The 24,317-nt window shown below is 49.5% G+C and overlaps 1 protein-coding gene across 2 annotated transcripts in view; it reads left to right on the top strand.

Annotated features, from left to right (window-relative positions):
- Positions 1-275: 275 nt before the first annotated feature.
- Positions 276-24,317, top strand: part of LOC139422374 (E3 ubiquitin-protein ligase TRAF7) — a 55,870-nt gene continuing 31,828 nt past the window's right edge. Inside the window, exons 1-16 of one of the 2 annotated variants that reach the window (XM_071173578.1) lie at positions 276-382; positions 4,804-5,006; positions 5,767-5,858; positions 6,695-6,811; positions 8,451-8,543; positions 8,822-8,855; positions 10,094-10,373; positions 15,047-15,181; positions 16,583-16,596; positions 17,684-17,765; positions 18,021-18,142; positions 18,737-18,810; positions 18,982-19,030; positions 19,784-19,911; positions 22,074-22,156; positions 22,856-22,895. In XM_071173578.1, coding sequence (XP_071029679.1) covers positions 4,955-5,006; positions 5,767-5,858; positions 6,695-6,811; positions 8,451-8,543; positions 8,822-8,855; positions 10,094-10,373; positions 15,047-15,181; positions 16,583-16,596; positions 17,684-17,765; positions 18,021-18,142; positions 18,737-18,810; positions 18,982-19,030; positions 19,784-19,911; positions 22,074-22,156; positions 22,856-22,895 — 1,395 coding nt within the window. In that variant the 5' untranslated portion in view covers positions 276-382; positions 4,804-4,954. Of the gene's footprint in view, positions 383-4,803; positions 5,007-5,766; positions 5,859-6,694; positions 6,812-8,450; positions 8,544-8,821; positions 8,856-10,093; positions 10,374-15,046; positions 15,182-16,582; positions 16,597-17,669; positions 17,766-18,020; positions 18,143-18,736; positions 18,811-18,981; positions 19,031-19,783; positions 19,912-22,073; positions 22,157-22,855; positions 22,896-24,317 lie in introns of both variants that reach the window. The other variant, XM_071173577.1, reaches the window with a different exon arrangement.

Below are 24,317 nucleotides of genomic sequence, written 5' to 3'. Positions count from 1 at the left end.
GTGCTTAAAGCTGCATGATGAACTTTCAAGTCTTCTCGAACAGGGCCTTATGGGTATTGTAGTCCCGTTTGGTTATACTCTGAGCCGTATGAAATAGGGGGCCCGTTGTTCGAGAGCGTCAAAAACGACTGACTAATCTACAAAAAAAATCACTTTACATCATAAATTTTTTTTAAATAATACTCATTATTATTTATAGATCAGTCAGTCCCCCCCAAACCCCAAAAAATGATACCCATGATACATTGCGGTCTTTGACCCCTGTATCCGACGTACACGGTCGAGAGGACTTCCGCTTCTCTCCGACCGCTTGTTGTTTTGAGGCGTGAAAGAGAGAAAAGGAGCATTTCAACTACACAGTTAACTACGATTTAACACAATGGTAAGATCACTCACGAATTGTGATTATGGTAAATGTGTCATATCATTGGTAAACAGCATAGTTAAATATATATCTGTTTGTTGCAGTGTTTGCGATCAGTTAACATCACACACATACCCGACAGCTGTAACGTTATTTCAAGCAGCTAGATACCATGTTTATCTAGTTTTATTTTTCTTCCAGCAACTATTCATGGGGTGTAACTTATTCATTATGGAAACAGTTTACCTTTCTTTTTTTAAAGAACACAAAACAAAACAGGAAGAAATCTGTCCCAATAGATTTTCCCGTTTTGGAGGAAAAACGGTTTGTGCAACAAGAATCTGTGAAATGATTAATGGCAGTGATTTGCTAATTTAACTAACTAGTCTGTTTCGGTATGATAACTAGCTAACCAGCTGGAGGACTGGTCTGTTTCGGTATGATAACTAGCTAACCAGCTGGAGGACTAGTCTGTTTTGTTATGATAGCTAGCTAAGTCTCTTCAGCTAAAAGCTAACCAGCTGGAGGACTAGTCTGTTTCGGTATGATAACTAGCTAAGTCTCTACAGCTAAAAGCTAACCAGCTGGAGGACTAGTCTGTTTCGGTATGATAACTAGCTAACCAGCTGGAGGACTGGTCTGTTTCGGTATGATAACTAGCTAACCAGCTGGAGGACTGGTCTGTTTCGGTATGATAACTAGCTAACCAGCTGGAGGACTAGCCTGTTTCGGTATGATAACTAGTTAAGTCTCTATAGCTAAAAGCTAACCAGCTGGAGGACTAGTCTGTTTTGGTATGATAGCTAGCTAAGTCTCTACAGCTAAAAGCTAAAAGCTAACCAGCTGGAGGACTAGTCTGTTTTGTTATGATAACTAGCTAAGTCTCTACAGCTAAAAGCTAACCAGCTGGAGGACTAGTCTGTTTTGGTATGATAACTAGCTAAGTCTCTACAGCTAAAAGCTAACCAGCAGGAGGACTAGTCTGTTTTGTTATGATAGCTAGCTAAGTCTCTACAGCTAAAAGCTAACCAGCTGTAGGACTAGTCTGTTTCGGTATGATAACTAGCTAAGTCTCTACAGCTAAAAGTTGAAAGCTAACCAGTTGGAGGACTAGCCTGTTTCGGTATGATAACTAGCTAAGTCTCTACAGCTAAAAGCTAACCAGCTGGAGGACTAGTCTGTTTCGGTATGATAACTAGCTAAGTCTCTACAGCTAAAAGCTAACCAGCTAACCAGCTAACCAGCTGTAGGACTAGTCTGTTTCGGTATGATAACCAGCTAAGTCTCTACAGCTAAAAGCTAACCAGCTGGAGGACTAGTCTGTTTTGTTATGATAGCTAGCTAAGTCTCTACAGCTAAAAGCTAACCAGCTGTAGGACTAGCCTGTTTCGGTATGATAACTAGCTAAGTCTCTACAGCTAAAAGCTAACCAGCTAACCAGCTGGAGGACTAGCCTGTTTCGGTATGATAACTAGCTAAGTCTCTACAGCTAAAAGCTAACCAGCTGGAGGACTAGCCTGTTTCGGTATGATAACTAGCTAAGTCTCTACAGCTAAAAGCTAACCAGCTAACCAGCTGGAGGACTAGTCTGTTTCGGTATGATAACTAGCTAAGTCTCTACAGCTAAAAGCTAACCAGCTGTAGGACTAGCCTGTTTCGGTATGATAACTAGCTAAGTCTCTACAGCTAAAAGCTAACCAGCTGGAGGACTAGTCTGTTTCGATATGATAGCTAGCTAAGTCTCTACAGCTAAAAGCTAACCAGCTGTAGGACTAGCCTGTTTCGGTATGATAACTAGCTAAGTCTCTACAGCTAAAAGCTAACCAGCTGGAGGACTAGCCTGTTTCGGTATGATAACTAGCTAAGTCTCTACAGCTAAAAGCTAACCAGCTAACCAGCTGGAGGACTAGTCTGTTTCGGTATGATAACTAGCTAAGTCTCTACAGCTAAAAGCTAACCAGCTGGAGGACTAGTCTATTTCGGTATAATAGCTAGCTAAGTCTCTACAGCTAAAAGCTAACCAGCTGTAGGACTAGTCTGTTTCGGTATGATAACCAGCTAAGTCTCTACAGCTAAAAGCTAACCAGCTGGAGGACTAGTCTGTTTTGTTATGATAGCTAGCTAAGTCTCTACAGCTAAAAGCTAACCAGCTGTAGGACTAGCCTGTTTCGGTATGATAACTAGCTAAGTCTCTACAGCTAAAAGCTAACCAGCTGGAGGACTAGTCTGTTTCGGTATGATAACTAGCTAATCAGCTGGAGGACTAGTCTGCTTCGGTATGATAGCTAGCTAAGTCTCTTCAGCTAAAAGCTAACCAGCTGGAGGACTAGTCTGCTTCGGTATGATAACTAGCTAAGTCTCTACAGCTAAAAGCTAACCAGCTGGAGGACTAGTCTGTTTCGGTATGATAACTAGCTAATTTGGTGATCATTTCCTACCTAGTTTACACATCATCATTGACCATTTGCATTTTATGCTGGCAAGCCATGTAGATAATGTTAGGTAGCAGATTCCAAACTATCAGTGTGTGAATCGTTGTTTATCACGTATTTGGCCCAGTGCCCAGGAGTGAGTTAACATTGGTTCAGTATGCCTCTTTCTGCTTCTCTCTCTTTCTTTCTGCGTCTCTCTCTTTCTTTCTGCTTCTCTCTCTCTCTCTCTCTCTCTCTCTCTCTCTCTCTCTCTCTCTCTCTCTGTGTGACAGGGGGGGTGGGACCCCTCACGTATTCGCTACGATTAGTGGTCCCGGGCAGTTTTTATTGGCTGATTCGGTATGATATGACCATATGAGGTGACGTTCTGCATGCCTTTCTGTTTACATCATGAGTTTAGAGAGGAGCAGATGGCTAGAGAAGCACTGCTCTGGTCTCTGTGGACTTGGTCCTCTTGTTACACATTTCTTTTCTCATTAGGACTGCTTGGGCTGAGGGGTTTTGTGCAGATAGAAGTCTGTTTTTACACTGGCCAGGAAGGCGTTGGTATGTAAGTCCTGTGTACCTAGCACAGAGTTGTGGATCATTGATAGTTGTTGGACAGGTTCATGTCAAAGTAGGCCGTGTTGTCTTCAGTCTGATCTCAGATGGTAACCTGTTGGTCTGACATTAAGGTCGTGTTGTCAGTCAGATCTCAGATGGTAGGTAACCTGTTGGTCTGACATTAAGGTCGTGTTGTCAGTCTGATCTCAGATGGTAACCTGTTGGTCAGATCTCAGATGGTAACCTGTTGGTCTGATCTCAGATGGTAACCTGTTGGTCTGATCTCAGATGGTAACCTGTTGGTCTGATCTCAGATGGTAACCTGTTGGTCTGACATTAAGGTCGTGTCGTCAGTCTGATCTCAGATGGTAACCTGTTGGTCAGATCTCAGATGGTAACCTGTTGGTCTGACATTAAGGTCGTGTTGTCAGTCTGATCTCAGATGGTAACCTGTTGGTCTGACATTAAGGTCGTGTTGTCAGTCTGATCTCAGATGGTAACCTGTTGGTCAGATCTCAGATGGTAACCTGTTGGTCTGATCTCAGATGGTAACCTGTTGGTCTGACATTAAGGTCGTGTTGTCAGTCTGATCTTAGATGGTAACCTGTTGGTCAGATCTCAGATGGTAACCTGTTGGTCTGATCTCAGATGGTAACCTGTTGGTCTGAGATCAGATGGTAACCTGTTGGTCTGATCTCAGATGGTAACCTGTTGGTCTGATCTCAGATGGTAACCTGTTGGTCTGATCTCAGATGGTAACCTGTTGGTCTGATCTCAGATGGTAACCTGTTGGTCTGATCTCAGATGGTAACCTGTTGGTCAGATCTCAGATGGTAACCTGTTGGTCTGATCTCAGATGGTAACCTGTTGGTCTGATCTCAGATGGTAACCTGTTGGTCTGATCTCAGATGGTAACCTGTTGGTCTGATCTCAGATGGTAACCTGTTGGTCTGATCTCAGATGGTAACCTGTTGGTCTGATCTCAGATGGTAACCTGTTGGTCTGATCTCAGATGGTAACCTGTTGGTCTGATCTCAGATGGTAACCTGCTGGTCAGACATTAAGGTCGTGTTGTCAGTCTGATCTCAGATGGTAACCTGTTGGTCTGATCTCAGATGGTAACCTGTTGGTCAGACATTAAGGTCAGACCAACATTTGTCATTTGTTAAGTTGGAACAGTTTCCATTAGATTTTAGACCTGTCACCAATCTCATTAGAAGTGATCAAGAGTAATCCTGGCCATGTCCACTCCGTGGGTTCCCCTTTACATCTGACCTCCTGTTACCCCCCCCAGACTGTAGAGGCTGTGTCCAGTGTGTGGGTTCCCCTGTACCTCTGACCTCATGTGCCCCCCCAGACTGTGTCCAGTGTGTGGGTTCCTCTGACCTCCTGTTACCCCCCCCCCCCCCAGACTGTGTCCAGTGTGTGGGTTCCCCTGACCTCTGACCTCCTGTACCCCCCCAGGCTGTAGAGGGTTGTGGGTTGTGAGCAGCAGTGAGTGGCCTCTACACCAGCACCTCCAGAGCACCAGCAGCAGTCTGCCACCCAGCCAGACATCTCAACCCCCCTCTCCCTCAGCCAGACCCCCCCCCCAGCGGGGTGACAACCCACCAGCATGGAGGCCTCTTTCGGCCCCACCTTCTCAGCCGTGGTTCCTGGAGCTAAAAGTGAGTCCACCTCAGGAAAACCTCTGTCAGGGGAAAAACTCTGATAAGGAATCATGTCAGCTGATATCTGTTCTATCTGCAACATCCTGGAAGTTTAACCGCAGACAAAGCCCTAGGTGTGTCAGACATAGAAATATATAATCTAGATTCTATGGTGTCAGTTTAACCTCACTGACTAAGCCATAGGTCAGACATAGAAATATATAATCTAGATTCTATGGTGTCAGTTTAACCTCACTGACTAAGCCATAGGTCAGACATAGAAATAAATAATCTAGATTCTATGGTGTCAGTTTAACCTCACTGACTAAGCCATAGGTCAGACATAGAAATATATAATCTAGATTATATGGTGTCAGTTTAACCTCACTGACTAAGCCATAGGTCAGACATAGAAATATATCATCTATATTATATGGTGTCAGTGTAACCTCACTGACTAAGCCCTTGGTGTGTCAGAGACAGAAATATAATCTAAACTCTAGATTGTCTGACACACCAAGGGCTTAGTCGGTGAGGTTAAACTGACACCATAGAATCTAGTTTTTAGATTCTATTTCTATGGTGTCAGTTTAACCTCACTGACTAAGCCATAGGCGTGCCAGACATAGAAATGTATAATCTAGATTCTACGGTGTCAGCGATTTATTGTGGTAACTTCCTAGTGAGTTTATGGTCACTATGGTAACTGTATGGCACCTAAAATATGGTTAAACTATAAGATAACTAACGGTAACCTCAGACTCTCTCTCTGTTTCAGCGGAAGCCTCCGGTCCCTACAAGCAGCATCGCCGTACCCCCTCCTCCTCCAGTACCCTCACATACTCGCCACGAGACGACGAGGATGGCATGGTACACACACACACACACACACACACACACTGATTATGCTCATGATCTCTTTGTGTTCTGTAGAAATATCATGTATAGAAAATCTATTTATTTCAAGTTTATTTGACTGGTTCATAGTTCAATAAAATGCTTTTGCTAGAAACACTCGGGAATATGTTCCCGGGAAATCACCCTTTAAGGAGTTTTACCACATCAGTCGCTGACTTCGTTAATAAGGGCATCGACGACGACGTCTTCGTCCCCACGGTGACGAACATATCCCAACCGGAAGACTTGTCGCTTTCAAGGAGCGGGAACACTAACCCGGACACGTATAAGTAAATCCTGCTACGACTTCTGACGAAAGATATAAAACAGGCAAGAGGACTCTCAGGTAGAATCCTACGACACCGGGTCCGACACTCGTCGGATGTGGCAGGGGGGGGGGGCTTTCAAACTATCACGGGTTTACAAAGGGTAACCCAACCGCGAGCTGCCCAGTGAAGCGAGCCCACCAGATGAGCTAAATACCGTCTATGCTCACTCTTGAGGCAAGCAACACTGAACCATGCATGAGCGCACCGACTGTTCCAGACGACTGTGTGTATATAACCTGTTTATCATTACTCAGTACTGGTACCCTGTGTATATACCCTGCACATCGACTCAGTATTGGTACCCTGTGTATATAACCTAGTTATCATTACTCAGTACTGGTACCCTGTGTATATAACCTAGTTATCATTACTCAGTACTGGTACCCTGTGTATGTTGCCTAGGTATCATTACTCAGTACTGGTACCCTGTGTATGTTGCCTAGGTATCATTACTCTCTCTCTCTGTCTCTATCCCCCCAGCTCCCCATCAGCACCCCGAGGCGTTCTGACTCTGCCATCTCGGTGCGTTCCCTCCTCTCTGAGTCCAACATGTCTCTCCGCTCGACCTTCTCTCTTCACGAGGACGACGACGACACGGTACGGCTACACTAATGATGCTAAAGATGCTAACAATCCTTCAACATTAAATACGCTAACGCTATCGATGCCAATGTTAACTCGATGCTAATTATACTTCAATGATACCCCGGTGCTATCGATGCTGATGATAGCCCGGTGCTATCGATGCTGATGATAGCCCGGTGCTATCGATGCTGATGATAGCCCGGTGCTATCGATGCTGATGATACCCCGGTGCTATCGATGCTGATGATACCCCGGGAGCTATCGATGCTGATGATACCCCGGGAGCTATCGATGCTGATGATACCCCGGGTGCTATCGATGCTGATGATACCCCGGGTGCTATCGATGCTGATGATACCCCGGGTGCTATCGATGCTGATGATACCCCGGGTGCTATCGATGCTGATGATACCCCGGTGCTATCGATGCTGATGATACCCCGGTGCTATCGATGCTGATGATACCCCGGTGCTATCGATGCTGATGATACCCCGGTGCTATCGATGCTGATGATACCCCGGTGCTATCGATGCTGATGATAGCCCGGTGCTATCGATGCTGATGATACCCCGGTGCTATCGATGCTGATGATACCCCGGTGCTATCGATGCTGATGATACCCGGGTGCTATCGATGCTAATGATACCCCGGTGCTATCGATGCTGATGATAGCCCGGTGCTATCGATGCTGATGATAGCCCGGTGCTATCGATGCTGATGATAGCCCGGTGCTAATGATGCTGATGATAGCCCGGTGCTGATGATACCCCGGTGCTATCGATGCTGATGATACCCCGGTGCTATCGATGCTGATGATACCTCGGTGCTATCGATGCTGATGATACCCCGGTGCTATCGATGCTGATGATACCTCGGTGCTATCGATGCTGATGATACCCCGGGAGCTATCGATGCTGATGATACCCCGGTGCTATCGATGCTGATGATACCCCGGTGCTATCGATGCTGATGATACCCCGGGTGCTATCGATGCTAATGATACCCCGGGTGCTATCGATGCTAATGATACCCCGGTGCTATCGATGCTGATGATACCCCGGTGCTATCGATGCTGATGATACCCGGGTGCTATCGATGCTAATGATACCCCGGTGCTATCGATGCTGATGATAGCCCGGTGCTATCGATGCTGATGATAGCCCGGTGCTATCGATGCTGATGATAGCCCGGTGCTATCGATGCTGATGATAGCCCGGTGCTATCGATGCTGATGATACCCCGGGTGCTATCGATGGTGATGATACCTCGGGGCTATCAATGCTAGTGATACCTGACTGTTATCGATACCTGAATGCTATTGATGCTAGTGATACCTGAATGCTAGTGATACCTGAATGCTATCGATGTTAGTGATACCTGAATGCTATTGATACCTGAATGCTAGTGATACCTGAATGCTAACTATGCTAGAGATACCTGAATGCTAACTATGCTAGAGACACCTGAATGCTAACTATGCTAGAGATACCTGAATGCTAACTATGCTAGAGATACCTGAATGCTAACTATGCTAGAGATACCTGAATGCTAACTATGCTAGTGATACCTGAATGCTAACTTTGCTGGTGATACCTGAATGTTAACTATGCTAGTGATACCTGAATGCTAACTATGCTAATGATGTGTGTAGGAGCCCCTGGTGTTTGCAGAGCAGCCGTCGGTGAAGCTGTGTTGTCAGCTCTGCTGCAGCGTCTTCAAAGACCCTGTCATCACCACCTGTGGGGTGAGAGAAACCAGCCTTTCCTCTCACTTCCTCACCCTCTCCGCTCCCCTGTTTGTCCTCCTCACCCCTCCTCTCCGCTCCCCTGTTTGTCCTCCTCACCCCTCCTCTCCTCACCCCTCCTCTCCGCTCCCCTGTTGGTTCTCCTCACCCCTCCTCTCCTCACCCCTCCTCTCCTCACCCCTCCTCTCCTCACCCCTCCTCTCCTCACCCCTCCTTCATAGACCTCTGTCTCCCATGTTTGTTCTCATTGACCTGTCTCTGTCTGTCTCTCCCTCCAGCACACCTTCTGCAGGCGATGTGCCTTGACCTCCGGTAGGGGACTTTACCTACCTACACTGTTGGTTAAATATTTACACCTTTCCAGCATCACATATATAATGTGAAAGCAAATTGTTGTTACATTTGTTTATCTGTCGCTCTCTCGCTCTCCCTCTCTCTCCCCTCCTCCACCCCTCCCCTCTTTCTCCCTGTTCTCTCATTCTCCCTCTCTCTGCCCTCCTCCACCCCTCCCCTCTTTCTCCCTGTTCTCTCATTCTCCCTCCTCTACCCCTCCTCTCTTTCTCCCTGTTCTCTCATTCTCCCTCTCCCCTCCTCCATCCCCCATCTTTCTCCTGTTCTCTCATTCTCCCTCCTCCACCCCTCCCCTCTTTCTCCATGTTCTCTCGCTCTCCCTCTCTCTGCCCTCCTCCACCCCTTCCCTCTTTCTCCCTGTTCTCTCATTCTCCCTCCTCCACCCCTCCCCTCTTTCTCCCTGTTCTCTCATTCTCCCTCTCTCTGCCCTCCTCTATCCCTCCTCTCTTTCTCCCTGTTCTCTCATTCTCCCTTTCTCCGCCCTCCTCCACCCCTCCCCTCTTTCTCCCTGTTCTCTCATTCTCCCTCCTCCACCCCTCCCCTCTTTCTCCATGTTCTCTCGCTCTCCCTCTCTCTGCCCTCCTCCACCCCTTCCCTCTTTCTCCCTGTTCTCTCATTCTCCCTCCTCCACCCCTCCCCTCTTTCTCCATGTTCTCTCGCTCTCCCTCTCTCTGCCCTCCTCCACCCCTTCCCTCTTTCTCCCTGTTCTCTCATTCTCCCTCCTCCACCCCTCCCCTCTTTCTCCATGTTCTCTCGCTCTCCCTCTCTCTGCCCTCCTCCACCCCTTCCCTCTTTCTCCCTGTTCTCTCATTCTCCCTCTCTCCCCTCCTCCTCCCCTCTTTCTCCATGTTCTCATTCTCCCTCTGACATCTCCTCCACCTCTCCTCTCTTTCTTCCTGTTCTCTCATTCTCCCTCTCTCCCTCTCTGCCCTCCTCCACTCTTTCTCCATGTTCTCTCATTCTCCCTCTCTCACCTCCACCCCTCCTCCCTGTTCTCTCCCTCTCTCACCTCCTCCACCCCTCCCCCCTCCTCCCTGTTCTCTCCCTCTCTCACCTCCTCCACCCCTCCCCCCTCCTCCCTGTTCTCTCCCTCTCTCCCCTCCTCCACCCCTCCCCCCTCCTCCCTGTTCTCTCCCTCTCTCCCCTCCTCCACCCCTCCCCACCTCCTCCCTGTTCTCTCCCTCTCTCACCTCCTCTAGATAAGTGTCCGGTGGACACGGCTAAGTTGACGGTGGTGGTGAACAACATAGCTGTAGCAGAACAGATAGGAGAGCTGTTTATCCACTGTAAATACGGCTGCCGGCTCTTAAACACCACCCCCACTTCCCCTAATGGGGCCGGAGGAGGGGCTTCCCCTAACGGTGCCGGAGGAGGCACTGCTGCTAGTCGGGGTGAAGGGACACCTAAGATGGGAGGACCTGGGAACTTTGAGGTTGATCCAATGGGCTGTCCTTTCACCATCAAGCTCACCACACGCAAGTAAGGGCTTGAAATGTCAATGCATGTTCGTTTTGTTTAGTTAGTTATTGTGCCGTTGTGATTTTTTTAAAAGGACAGTTCAAGGGCCTCCCGGGTGGCGCAGTGGTTAAGGGCGCTGTACTGCAGCGCCAGCTGTGCCATCAGAGTCCTGGGTTCGCGCCCAGGCTCTGTCGTAACCGGCCGCGACCGGGAGCCCTCCCTAGACAAGGACACCCCTACCGACCAAGCCCTCCCTAACCCGGGCGACGCTAGGCCAATTGTGCGTCGCCCCACGGACGCACAATTGGCCTAGCGTCGCCCGTGTTAGGGAGGGCTTGGTCGGTAGGGGTGTCCTTGTCTCATCGCGCACCAGCGACTCCTGTGGCGGGCTGGGCGCAGTGTACGCTAGCCAAGGTGGCCAGGTGCACGGTGTTTCCTCCGGCGCATTGGCTTCTGGGTTGGATGTGCGCTGTGTTAAAGAAGCAGCGGCTTGGTTGGTTGTGTATCGGAGGACGCATGACTTTCAACCTTCGTCTCTCCCGAGCCCGTACGGGAGTTGTAGCGATGAGACAAGATAGTAGCTACTACAACAATTGGATACCACGAAATTGGGGAGAAAAAAGGGTAAAAAAAAAAAAAAAAAAAAAAAAGACAGTTCACTCTAAAAATCCAAACGTTAGACGTTTCAGGGAAACGATCCCCTTTGCTGGTTAGATGTTTCAGGAAAACTATCCCCTTTGCTGGTTAGATGTTTCAGGGAAACGATCCCCTTTGCCGGTTAGATGTTTCAGGGAAACGATCCCCTTTGCTGGTTAGATGTTTCAGGGAAACGATCCCCTTTGCTGGTTAGATGTTTCAGGGAAACGATCCCCTTTGCCGGTTAGACGGCGGAGGGAAACGATCCCTTTGCTGGTTAGACGGCGGAGGGAAACGATCCCTTTGCTGGTTAGACGGCGGAGGGAAACGATCCCTTTGCTGGTTAGACGGCGGAGGGAAACGATCCCCATTGCTGGTTAGACGTCGGAGGGAAACGATCCCCTTTGCTGGTTAGACGTCGGAGGGAAACGATCCCCTTTGCTGGTTAGACGTCGGAGGGAAACGATCCCCTTTGCTGGTTAGACGTTTCAGGGAAACGCTCACCTTTGCTGGTTAGACGTTTCAGGGAAACGATCCCCTTTTCCGGTTAGACGTTTCAGGGAAACGCTCCCCTTTGCCGGTTAGACGTTTCAGTGAAACGATCCCCTTTGCCGGTTAGACGTTTCAGGGAAACGATCCCCTTTGCCGGTTAGACGTTTCAGGGAAACGATCCCCTTTGCCGGTTAGACGTTTCAGGGAAACGATCCCCTTTGCCGGTTAGACGTTTCAGGGAAACGATCCCCTTTGCCGGTTAGACGTTTCAGGGAAACGATCCCCTTTGCCGGTTAGACGTTTCAGGGAAACGATCCCCTTTGCCGGTTAGACGTTTCAGGGAAACGATCCCCTTTGCCGGTTAGACGTTTCAGGGAAACGATCCCCTTTGCCGGTTAGACGTTTCAGGGAAACGATCCCCTTTGCCGGTTAGACGTTTCAGGGAAACGATCCCCTTTGCCGGTTAGACGTTTCAGGGAAACGATCCCCTTTGCCGGTTAGACGTTTCAGGGAAACGATCCCCTTTGCCGGTTAGACGTTTCAGGGAAACGATCCCCTTTGCTGGTTAGATGTTTCATGGAAACGATCCCCTTTGCCGGTTAGATGTTTCAGGGAAACGATCCCCTTTGCCGGTTAGATGTTTCAGGGAAACGATCCCCTTTGCCGGTTAGATGTTTCAGGGAAACGATCCCCTTTGCCGGTTAGATGTTTCAGGGAAACGATCCCCTTTGCCGGTTAGACGGCGGAGGGAAACGATCCCTTTGCTGGTTAGACGGTGAAGGGAAACGATCCCTTTGCTGGTTAGACGGCGGAGGGAAACGATCCCCATTGCTGGTTAGACGTCGGAGGGAAACGATCCCCTTTGCTGGTTAGACGTCGGAGGGAAACGATCCCCTTTGCTGGTTAGACGTCGGAGGGAAACAATCCCTTTGCCGGTTAGATGTTTCAGGGAAACAATCCCCATTGCCGGTTAGACGTTTCAGGGAAACGATCCCCTTTGCCGATTAGACGTTTCAGGGAAACGATCCCCTTTGCCGGTTAGACGTTTCAGGGAAACGATCCCCTTTGCCGGTTAGACGTTTCAGGGAAACGATCCCCTTTGCCGGTTAGACGTTTCAGGGAAACGATCCCCTTTGCCGGTTAGACGTTTCAGGGAAACGATCCCCTTTGCCGGTTAGACGTTTCAGGGAAACGATCCCCTTTGCCGGTTAGATGTTTCAGGGAAACGATCCCCTTTGCCGGTTAGATGTTTCAGGGAAACGATCCCCTTTGCCGGTTAGATGTTTCAGGGAAACGATCCCCTTTGCCGGTTAGACGGCGGAGGGAAACGATCCCTTTGCTGGTTAGACGGCGGAGGGAAACGATCCCTTTGCTGGTTAGACGGCGGAGGGAAACGATCCCCATTGCTGGTTAGACGTCGGAGGGAAACGATCCCCTTTGCTGGTTAGACGTCGGAGGGAAACGATCCCCTTTGCTGGTTAGACGTCGGAGGGAAACAATCCCTTTGCCGGTTAGATGTTTCAGGGAAACAATCCCCATTGCCGGTTAGACGTTTCAGGGAAACGATCCCCTTTGCCGGTTAGACGTTTCAGGGAAACGATCCCCTTTGCCGGTTAGACGTTTCAGGGAAACGATCCCCTTTGCTGGTTAGATGTTTCATGGAAACGATCCCCTTTGCCGGTTAGATGTTTCAGGGAAACGATCCCCTTTGCCGGTTAGATGTTTCAGGGAAACGATCCCCTTTGCCGGTTAGATGTTTCAGGGAAACGATCCCCTTTGCCGGTTAGATGTTTCAGGGAAACGATCCCCTTTGCCGGTTAGACGGCGGAGGGAAACGATCCCTTTGCTGGTTAGACGGTGAAGGGAAACGATCCCTTTGCTGGTTAGACGGCGGAGGGAAACGATCCCCATTGCTGGTTAGACGTCGGAGGGAAACGATCCCCTTTGCTGGTTAGACGTCGGAGGGAAACGATCCCCTTTGCTGGTTAGACGTCGGAGGGAAACAATCCCTTTGCCGGTTAGATGTTTCAGGGAAACAATCCCCATTGCCGGTTAGACGTTTCAGGGAAACGATCCCCTTTGCCGATTAGACGTTTCAGGGAAACGATCCCCTTTGCCAGTTAGACGTTTCAGGGAAACGATCCCCTTTGCCGGTTAGACGTTTCAGGGAAACGATCCCCTTTGCCGGTTAGACGTTTCAGGGAAACGATCCCCTTTGCCAGTTAGACGTTTCAGGGAAACGATCCCCTTTGCCGGTTAGACGTTTCAGGGAAACGATCCCCTTTGCCGGTTAGATGTTTCAGGGAAACGATCCCCTTTGCCGGTTAGATGTTTCAGGGAAACGATCCCCTTTGCCGGTTAGATGTTTCAGGGAAACGATCCCCTTTGCCGGTTAGACGGCGGAGGGAAACGATCCCTTTGCTGGTTAGACGGCGGAGGGAAACGATCCCTTTGCTGGTTAGACGGCGGAGGGAAACGATCCCCATTGCTGGTTAGACGTCGGAGGGAAACGATCCCCTTTGCTGGTTAGACGTCGGAGGGAAACGATCCCCTTTGCTGGTTAGACGTCGGAGGGAAACAATCCCTTTGCCGGTTAGATGTTTCAGGGAAACAATCCCCATTGCCGGTTAGACGTTTCAGGGAAACGATCCCCTTTGCCGGTTAGACGTTTCAGGGAAACGATCCCCTTTGCCGGTTAGACGTTTCAGGGAAACGATCCCCTTTGCCGGTTAGACGTTTCAGGGAAACGATCCCCTTTGCCGGTTAGACGTTTCAGGGAAACGATCCCCTTTGCCGGTTAGACGTTTCAGGGAAACGATCCCCTTTGCCGGTTAGACGTTTCAGGGAAACGATCCCCTTTGCCGGTTAGACGTTTCAGGGAAACGATCCCCTTTGCCGGTTAGACGTTTCAGGGAAACGATCCCCTTTGCCGGTTAGACGTTTCAGGGAAACGATCCCCTTTGCCGGTTAGACGTTTCAGGGAAACGATCCCCTTTGCCGGTTAGACGTTTCAGGGAAACGATCCTCTTTGCCGGTTAGACGTTTCAGGGAAACGATCCCCGTTGCCGGTTAGACGTTTCAGGGAAACGATCCCCGTTGCCGGTTAGACGTCGGAGGGAAACGATCCCCTTTGCCGGTTAGACGTAGAAGGGAAACGATCCCCTTTGCCGGTTAGACGTAGAAGGGAAACGATCCCTTTGCCGGTTAGACGCCGGAGGGAAATTATCCCTTTGCCGGTTAGACGTTTCAGGGAAAAGATCCCCTTTGCTGGTTAGACGTTTCAGGGAAACGATCCCCTTTGCCGGTTAGACGTCGGAGGGAAACGATCCCTTTGCCGGTTAGACGTAGGAAGGAAACGATCCCCTTTGCCGGTTAGACGTTTCAGGGAAAAGATCCCTTTGCCGGTTAGACGTAGGAGGGAAAAGATCCCTTTGCTGGTTAGATGTTTCAGGGAAACGATCCCCTTTGCTGGTTAGACGTAGGAGGGAAACGATCCCCTTTGCTGGTTAGACGTAGGAGGGAAACGATCCCTTTGCTGTGACCTGATGTTGACCTCTGACCTGCAGGGAGCATGAGGTGAGCTGTGACTACCGTCCAGTGCGCTGTCCCAACAACCCCTCCTGCCCTCCTCTACTCACCATGAACCTGGAGGGACACCTTAAGGAATGTGAACACATCAAGTGCCCTCACTCCAAATACGGGTAGGTCTCTCTCTCTCACACTCACACTCACACACACATACACACACACACACACACACACACACACACACACACACACCAGGGTTTCCGTCAGGAAAATTTGGGAAATTTACAAATCAAATCAAATGTATTTATATTAAAGCCCTTCGTACATCAGCTGATATCTCAAAGTGCTGTACAGAAACCCAGCCTAAAACCCCAAACAGCAAGCAATGCAGGTGTAGAAGCACGGTGGCTAGGAAAAACTCCCTAGAAAGGCCAAAACCTAGGAAGAAACCTAGAGAGGAACCAGGCTATGTGGGGTGGCCAGTCCTCTTCTGGCTGTGCCGGGTGGAGATTAACAGAACATGGCCAAGATGTTCAAATGTTCATAGATGACCAGCAGGGTCAAATAATAATAATCACAGTATTTGTTGAGGGTGCAACAGGTCAGCACCTCAGGAGTAAATGTCAGTTGGCTTTTCATAGCCGATCATTCAGAGTATCTCTACCACTCCTGCTGTCTCTAGAGAGTTGAAAACAGCAGGTCTGGGACAGGTAGCACATCCTCGCTCTTCCTCTCAGAACAGCATTGAGTCAGTCACTGTAGATGGATAGGATTTAACCACTGGGTGGGAATACTCTCTGATATGATATAACCACAGGAGGGGAATACTCTCTGATAGGATATAACCACAGGGTGGGAATACTCTCTGATTGGTACTGTAGATGGATAGGATATAACCACAGGGTGGGAATACTCTCTGATAGGATATAACCACAGGGTGGGAATACTCTGATAGGATATAACCACAGGGTGGGAGTACTCTCTGATAGGATATAACCACAGGGTGGGAGTACTCTCTGATAGGATATAACCACAGGGTGGGAATACTCTCTGATAGGATATAACCACAGGGTGGGAATACTCTGATAGGATATAACCACAGGGTGGGAATACTCTGATAGGATATAACCACAGGGTGGGAATACTCTGATAGGATATAACCACAGGGTGGGAATACTCTCTGATAGGATATAACCACAGGGTGGGAATACTCTGATAGGATATAACCACAGGGTGGGAATACTCTCCGGTAGGATAGAACCACAGGGTGGGAATACTCTCTGGTAGGATATAACCACAGGGTGGGAATACTCTCTGATAGGATAGAACCACAGGGTGGGAATACTCTCTGATAGGATAGAACCACAGGGTGGGAATACTCTCTGATAGGATATAACCACAGGGTGGGAATACTCTCTGATAGGATATAACCACAGGGTGGGAATCATCCAGAACATAAAGTATAAACACACACCGACCCCCTGACCTCATGTCTGAACCCCTCCCTGACCCCACCCCGACCCCCTGTCTAACCCCACCCCGACCCCCTGTCTAACCCCACCCCTCCTTCTCAGATGTGCGTTTATCGGTAACCAGGATACGTATTCCACACATCTGGACCCCCTGTCTGACCCCCTGTTTGACCCCTCTCTCTCCCCCTGTCTGACCCCTCTGTCTCCCTGTCTGACCCCCTGTTTGACCCCCTGTCTGACTCCCCCTGTCTAACCCCTCTCTCTCCCCCTGTCTGACCCCCTGTTTGACCCCTCTCTCTCCCCCTGTCTGACCCCTCTCTCTCTCCCTGTCTGACCCCCTGTCTGACCCATCTCTCTCCCCCTGTCTGACCCCCTGTCTGACCCCTCTCTCTCCCCCTGTCTGACCCCCTGTCTGACCCCTCTATCTCCTTCTCCTCAGTTGTGGGTTTATAGGTAACCAGGATACGTATTCCACCCATCTGGACCCCCTGTCTGACCCCTCTCTCTCTCCCTGTCTGACCCCTCTCTCTCTCCCTGTCTGACCCCCTGCCTGACCCCTCTCTCTCCCCCTGTCGGACCCCCCTCCCTCGCCCTGTCTGACCCCCGCTCTGACCCCTCTCTCTCCCCCTGTCTGACCCCTCTCTCTCTCCCCCTGTCTGACCCCCCTGTCTGACCCCCTGTCTGACCCCTCTCTCTCTCCCTGTCTGACCCCCTGTCTGACCCCTCTCTCTCCCCCTGTCTGACCCCTCTCTCTCTCCCCCTGTCTGACCCCTCTCTCTCTCCTTCTCCTCAGATGTGCATTTATAGGTAACCAGGATACGTATTCCACCCATCTGGACCCCCTGTCTGACCCCTCTCTCTCTCCCTGTCTGACCCCTCTCTCTCTCCCTGTCTGACCCCCTGTCTGACCCCTCTCTCCCCCACAGTCTCACCCCTCTCTCTCTCCCCCTGTCTGACCCCTCTCTCTCTCCCCCTGTCTGACCCCTCTCTCTCTCCCTGTCTGACCCCCTGTCTGACCCCTCTCTCTCTCCCTGTCTGACCCCCTGTCTGACCCCTCTCTCTCCCCCTGTCTGACCCCTCTCTCTCCCCTTGTCTGACCCCTCTCTCCCTGTCTGACCCCCTGTCTGACCCCCTGTCTGACCCCCTGTCTGACCCCCTGTCTGACCCCTCTCTCTCTCCTTCTCCTCAGATGTGCGTTTATAGGTAACCAGGATACGTATTCCACCCATCTGGACCTGTGTAAGTTTGAAGGGCTGAAGGAGTTCCTGCAACAGACTGATGACAGGTACGTACAACCATGAGGTACAGGTGACCCTCCCTCTCTCCCTGATTGGTTCCATGTTGACCCTCCCTCTCTCCCTGATAGGTTCCATGTTGACTCTCCCTGATAGGCTCCATGTTGACTCTCCCTGATAGGCTCCATGTTGACCCTCTCTCTCTCCCTGATAGGTTCCATGTTGACTCTCCCTGATAGGTTCCATTGTGACCCTCTCTCTCTCCCTGATAGGTTCCATGTTGACCCTCCCTCTCTCCCTGATAGGTTCCATGAGATGCAGGTGACCCTGTCTCAGAAGGACCAGGACATTGCCTTCCTGAGGTCCATGCTGGGGAAACTGTCTGAGAAACTGGACCAGCTGGAGAAGAACCTGGAACTGAAGTTTGGTATGAGGGGGGGGGGGGGTTGACCTGGGGGGGTGTTTCTGACCTGGGGGTGATGTTTCTGACCTGGTGTGTGTGTGTGTGTGTTTCTGACCTGAGGGTGATGTTTCTGACCTGGGGGTGATGTTTCTGACCTGGTGTGTGTGTGTGTGTTTCTGACCTGGGGGTGATGTTTCTGACCTGGGGTGTGTGTGTGTGTTTCTGACCTGGGGTGTGTGTGTGTGTTTCTGACCTGTTGTGTGTGTGTTTCTGACCTGGTGTGTGTGTGTGTGTGTTTCTGACCTGGGGGTGATGTTTCTGACCTGGTGTGTGTGTGTTTCTGACCTGGGGGGTGTGTGTGTGTTTCTGACCTGGGGGGGTGTTTCTGACCTGGTGTGTGTGTGTTTCTGACCTGGGGTGTGTGTGTGTGTGTTTCTGACCTGGGGGGGTGTTTCTGACCTGGTGTGTGTGTGTTTCTGACCTGGGGTGTGTGTGTGTGTGTTTCTGACCTGGGGGGGTGTTTCTGACCTGGTGTGTGTGTGTGTGTGTTTCTGACCTGGGGGTGATGTTTCTGACCTGGTGTGTGTGTGTTTCTGACCTGGGGGGGGTGTGTTCCAGATGTCCTGGATGAGAACCAGAGTAAGCTGAGTGAAGACCTGATGGAGTTTAGGAGAGATGCCTCCATGCTCAACGTGAGTTTCTGATCTCTATATTATACTAGGATGACCGTCACACACAGTACATTTATCATTTACTCTCTCTGTCTCTCTCTCTCTCTCTCTCTCCGTGCCTCTCTCTCTCTCTCTCTCTCTCTCTCTCTGTGCCTCTCTCTTTCTCCGTGTCTCTCCGTCTCTGTCTCTCAGGATGAGTTGTCCCACATCAACGCCAGACTCAACATGGGCATCCTGGGCTGTGAGTTTCTCCTCCGTTTTTCACTCTCCTTTCCTCTTCTTCTCTCTCCCCTTTCCCTCTTTTTCTCCTCTCCTCTCTCCCGCTTCTTCTCTCCTCTCCCTCTTCTTCTCTCCTCTCCTTTCCCTCTTCTCCTCTCCCTCTTCTTCTCTCCTCTCCTCTCCTTTCCCTCTTCTCCTCTCCTTTCTCTCCTCTCCTTTCTCTCCTCTCCTCTCCTTCACTTGTCTGTTGTGAAGAGATGTTAAACCCTCCCTGTTTGTGTCCCTCCTCCTTTCCCCTCTGTGCAGAGATGTTAAGTTGTGAAGAGATGTTAGACTAACCTGTGTGTGTCCATCCTCCTTACCCCTCTGTGCAGAGATGTTAAGTTGTGAAGAGATGTTAGACTAACCTGTGTGTGTCACTCCTCCTTTCCCCTCTATGCAGAGATGTTAAGTTGTGAAGAGATGTTAGACTAACCTGTGTGTGTCCCTCCTCTCCTCTCCTCCGTTGTGAAACGGAGATGTTAAGTTGTGAAGAGATGTTAGACTAACCTGTTTGTGTCCCTCCTCCTTTCCCCTCTGTGCAGAGATGTTAAGTTGTGAAGAGATGTTAGACTAACCTGTTTGTGTCCCTCCTTTCCCCTCTGTGCAGAGATGTTAAGTTGTGAAGAGATGTTAAACCCTCCCTGTTTGTGTCCCTCCTCCTTTCCCCTCTGTGCAGAGATGTTAATAAGTTGTGAAGAGATGTTAGACTAACCTGTTTGTGTCCCTCCTCCAGCCTACGACCCCCAGCAGATCTTTAAATGTAAAGGGACGTTCGTAGGTCACCAGGGGCCAGTCTGGTGTCTGTGTGTCTACTCTACAGGGGACCTGCTCTTCTCTGGGTCCTCGGACAAGACCATCAAGGTACACACACACACACAAACAACTGGGACACCTTAAAAATCAGACATTCTCTCAAGTTGGTATATTGAAAACTACTTGAATTTAAAAAATGAGAGGAGAAACAGAAAAATGAAAAATGTCTTCACCTGAAAAATGATCAGGGAATCTTGGGGGATTCATTTCCAGACAGACGACCTGAGTTTAATTTAGTCACGTTTTTCAAGCTCTGGTTGTCAGGAGAGCTCCCTCTCATTCTACCCACACTGCCTCTCTGGTTGCCAGGAGAGCTCCCTCTCATTCTACCCACACTGCCTCTCTGGTTGTCAGGAGAGCTCCCTCTCATTCTACCCACACTGCCTCTCTGGTTGTCAGGAGAGCTCCCTCTCATTCTACCCACACTGCCTCTCTGGTTGTCAGGAGAGCTCCCTCTCATTCTACCCACACTGCCTCTCTGGTTGTCAGGAGAGCTCCCTCTCATTCTACCCACACTGTCTCTCTGGTTGTCAGGAGAGCTCCCTCTCATTCTACCCACACTGCCTCTCTGGTTGTCAGGAGAGCTCCCTCTCATTCTACCCACACTGCCTCTCTGGTTGTCAGGAGAGCTCCCTCTCATTCTACCCACACTGCCTCTCTGGTTGTCAGGAGAGCTCCCTCTCATTCTACCCACACTGCCTCTCTGGTTGTCAGGAGAGCTCCCTCTCATTCTACCCACACTGCCTCTCTGGTTGTCAGGAGAGCTCCCTCTCATTCTACCCACACTGCCTCTCTGGTTGTCAGGAGAGCTCCCTCTCATTCTACCCACACTGTCTCTCTGGTTGTCAGGAGAGCTCCCTCTCATTCTACCCACACTGCTTCTCAGCCAGGCAGGTACAGAGTGGACTGATTAGGCGCTGCCAAACGTCTCATCGATAGCTAAAATGCTGTGCAAATGTAGATTCCATCCTGCCTGGATGGGTTTACACCAGACCCAACCAGGGACATAGTGGAAACGAACAAACGGTTTTTATTCAACTTTTTATTTAGATAATTATCCTTTTCTCACTTATTATTGCATTTATCACCATCGATCGACTCTCAGAAGTCGTTGATCAGAAGTCTTCTAGACCTGAGTTGTAATCGTTGATCAAGAAGTCTTCTAGATCTGAGTTGTAATCGTTGATCAGAAGTCTTCTAGACCTGAGTTGTAATCGTTGATCAAGAAGTCTTCTAGATCTGAGTTGTAATCGTTGATCAGAAGTCGTTGATCAGAAGTCTTCTGGACCTGAGTTGTAATCGTTGATCAGAAGTCTTCTAGACCTGAGTTGTAATCGTTGATCAAGAAGTCTTCTAGATCTGAGTTGTAATCGTTGATCAAGACGTCTTCTAGACCTGAGTTGTAATCGTTGATCAGAAGTCTTCTGGACCTGAGTTGTAATCGTTGATCAGAAGTCTTCGTTGATCAGAAGTCTTCTAGACCTGAGTTGTAATCGTTGATCAGAAGTCGTTGATCAGAAGTCTTCTAGACCTGAGTTGTAATCGTTGATCAGAAGTCTTCTGGACCTGAGTTGTAATCGTTGATCAGAAGTCTTCGTTGATCAGAAGTCTTCTGGACCTGAGTTGTAATCGTTGATCAGAAGTCGTTGATCAGAAGTCTTCTAGACCTGAGTTGTAATCGTTGATCAGAAGTCTTCTAGACCTGAGTTGTAATCGTTGATCAAGAAGTCTTCTAGATCTGAGTTGTAATCGTTGATCAGAAGTCTTCTAGACCTGAGTTGTAATCGTTGATCAGAAGTTGTTGATCAGAAGTCTTCTAGACCTGAGTTGTAATCGTTGATCAGAAGTCTTCTAGACCTGAGTTGTAATCGTTGATCAGAAGTCTTCTAGACCTGAGTTGTCATCGTTGATCAGAAGTCTTCTAGACCTGAGTTGTAATCGTTGATCAGAAGTCTTCGTTGATCAGAAGTCTTCTAGACCTGAGTTGTAATCATTGATCAGAAGTCTTCGTTGATCAAGAAGTCTTCGTTGATCAGAAGTCTTCTAGACCGGAGTTGTAATCGTTGATCAGAAGTCTTCGTTGATCAGAAGTCTTCTAGACCTGAGTTGTAATCGTTGATCAACCACACACAGATAGATACATGTTGACTCTCTCTCTCTCTCTCAGACCACACACACAGACACATGTTGACTCTCTCTCTCTCTGTCAGGTGTGGGATACCTGCACCACCTATAAATGTCAGAAGACTCTGGAGGGTCATGATGGAATCGTGCTGGCACTGTGTATACAGGGGTAAGGACACACGCGCACACACACACACACACACACACACACACACACACACATACAGAGAGAGAGAGTTGTGTTAATTCCAGTAGTAATAATAGCAGGACATATAATCATGTATTCAGGTTTCAACGCTGCTGTTGTGTTGTGTATCTCTCACTCTTCTGTCTCTCCTTCTTCCCCCTCTCTCTCCTCTTCCTCTTCTCCCTCTCTCTCTCTCCTCTTCCCCCTCTCGCTCTCTCCTCTTTCGACTCTCACTCCCCTCTTTCCCCTCTCTCTCTCCTTCCCATCTCTCTCTCTCCTTCCCCTCCCTCTCTCTCCTTCCCCTCCCTCTCGCTCCTTCCCCTCTCGCTCTCTCCTCTTTCCCCTCTCGCTCTCTCCTCTTTCCCCTCTCGCTCTCTCCTCCTTCCCCTCTCGCTCTCTCCTCCTTCCCCTCTCGCTCTCTCCTCTTTCCCCTCTCGCTCTCTCCTCTTTCCCCTCTCGCTCTCTCCTCTTTCCCCTCTCGCTCTCTCCTCTTTCCCCTCTCCTCTTTCCCCTCTCCTCTTTCCCCTCTCCTCTTCCCCCTCTCGCTCTCCTCTTCCCCCTCTCGCTCTCCTCTTCCCCTCTCGCTCTCCTCCTTCCCCTCTCGCTCTCCTCCTTCCCCCTCTCCCTCTCCTCTTCCCCCTCTCGCTCTCCTCTTCTCGCTCTCCTCTTCCCCCTCTGTAGGAACAGACTGTATAGTGGCTCAGCTGACTGCACCATCATAGTGAGTCTGTTCTGACTGTTGTCTCTTATGAATTATCCTGTTTAACAACAGTAACACACCTACAGTCTGACTGTTGTCTCTTATGAATTGTCCTGTTCAACAACAGTAACACACCTACAGTCTGACTGTTGTCTCTTATAAACCACAACAACACACCTACAGTCTGACAGTTTATTAGGTACACCCATTTAGTACCAAGTCGGACCCCCCTTTGCCTCCAGAACAGCCTGAATTATTCGGGGCATAAAACATTCCCCACACCATTACACCACCTGTACCGGTGACACCAGGCAGGATCGGGGCCATGGACTCCCCAACGCCAAATTCTGTCTCTGCCTCCTTGGACCTCTCTCCTCAACGAGCAGTCTCCACCCACAGCCGCTGACTGGGTGTTTGTCGTTCTCTGTAAACCCTCAGAAACTCAGACGTGTGAAAGTCCCAGGAAGTCCAGACGTTTCTGAGATACTGGAGCGCCCGGCACCGACGATCGTACCACGCTCAAGGTCGCTCGTTTTTTATTCCCCGGTCTAACATCCGATGGACCAGTAACTGAATGCCTCGATGCCTGTCTGCCTGCTTTATATAACAAGCTACGACCACGTGACTCACTGTCTGGGGGAGCGATCCATTATGGTGAATGGGACGGTGTACCTAATAAACTGTCCGATGGACCAGTAACTGGATGCCTGTCTGCCTGCTTTATATAACAAGCTACGACCACGTGACTCACTGTCTGGGGGAGCGATCCATTATGGTGAATGGGACGGTGTACCTAATAAACTGTCCGGTGTATGTGTATATAACTCACCTTTTGTTACATTTTTTATTTCTTTGACCTTTTATTTGAACTAAAGTCAAGTTAAGAACAAATACTCATTTACAATGACGGCCTCCTGCGGGGTCGGGGTCTGGGAATATAGAAATAGTTATTTAAAAATATAACACACAAATGTAGGACACAACACACATCACAACGAGACAACACAACACTACATGAAAGAGACCTAAGACGACAACATGGCAACGCAGCAACACATGACGACACAGCAGCAACACCTACACTGACTGTAGAACCATGACGACACAGCAGCAACACCTACACTGACTGTAGAACCATGACAACACATGACGACACAGCAGCAACACCTACACTGACTGTAGAACCATGACGACACAGCAGCAACACCTACACTGACTGTAGAACCATGACAACACATGACGACACAGCAGCAACACCTACACTGACTGTAGAACCATGATGTACTTTACCTAGATCATCAGCCCTGTGTCTGCTTTGTGTCCAACATGCCTCTTGTGCGTTCTCCCCCATCTCTCTCTCTCTCTCTCTCTCTTCTCTCTCTTCTCTCTCCTGTCTCTCTCTCCTGTCTCCTGTCTCTCTTCTCTCTCTCTCTCTCTCTCTCT

This window comes from Oncorhynchus clarkii, chromosome 12 (assembly GCF_045791955.1).
Source record: "Oncorhynchus clarkii lewisi isolate Uvic-CL-2024 chromosome 12, UVic_Ocla_1.0, whole genome shotgun sequence".
Lineage (NCBI taxonomy): Eukaryota > Metazoa > Chordata > Actinopteri > Salmoniformes > Salmonidae > Oncorhynchus > Oncorhynchus clarkii.
This window is presented reverse-complemented; position numbering and strand designations above follow the sequence as displayed.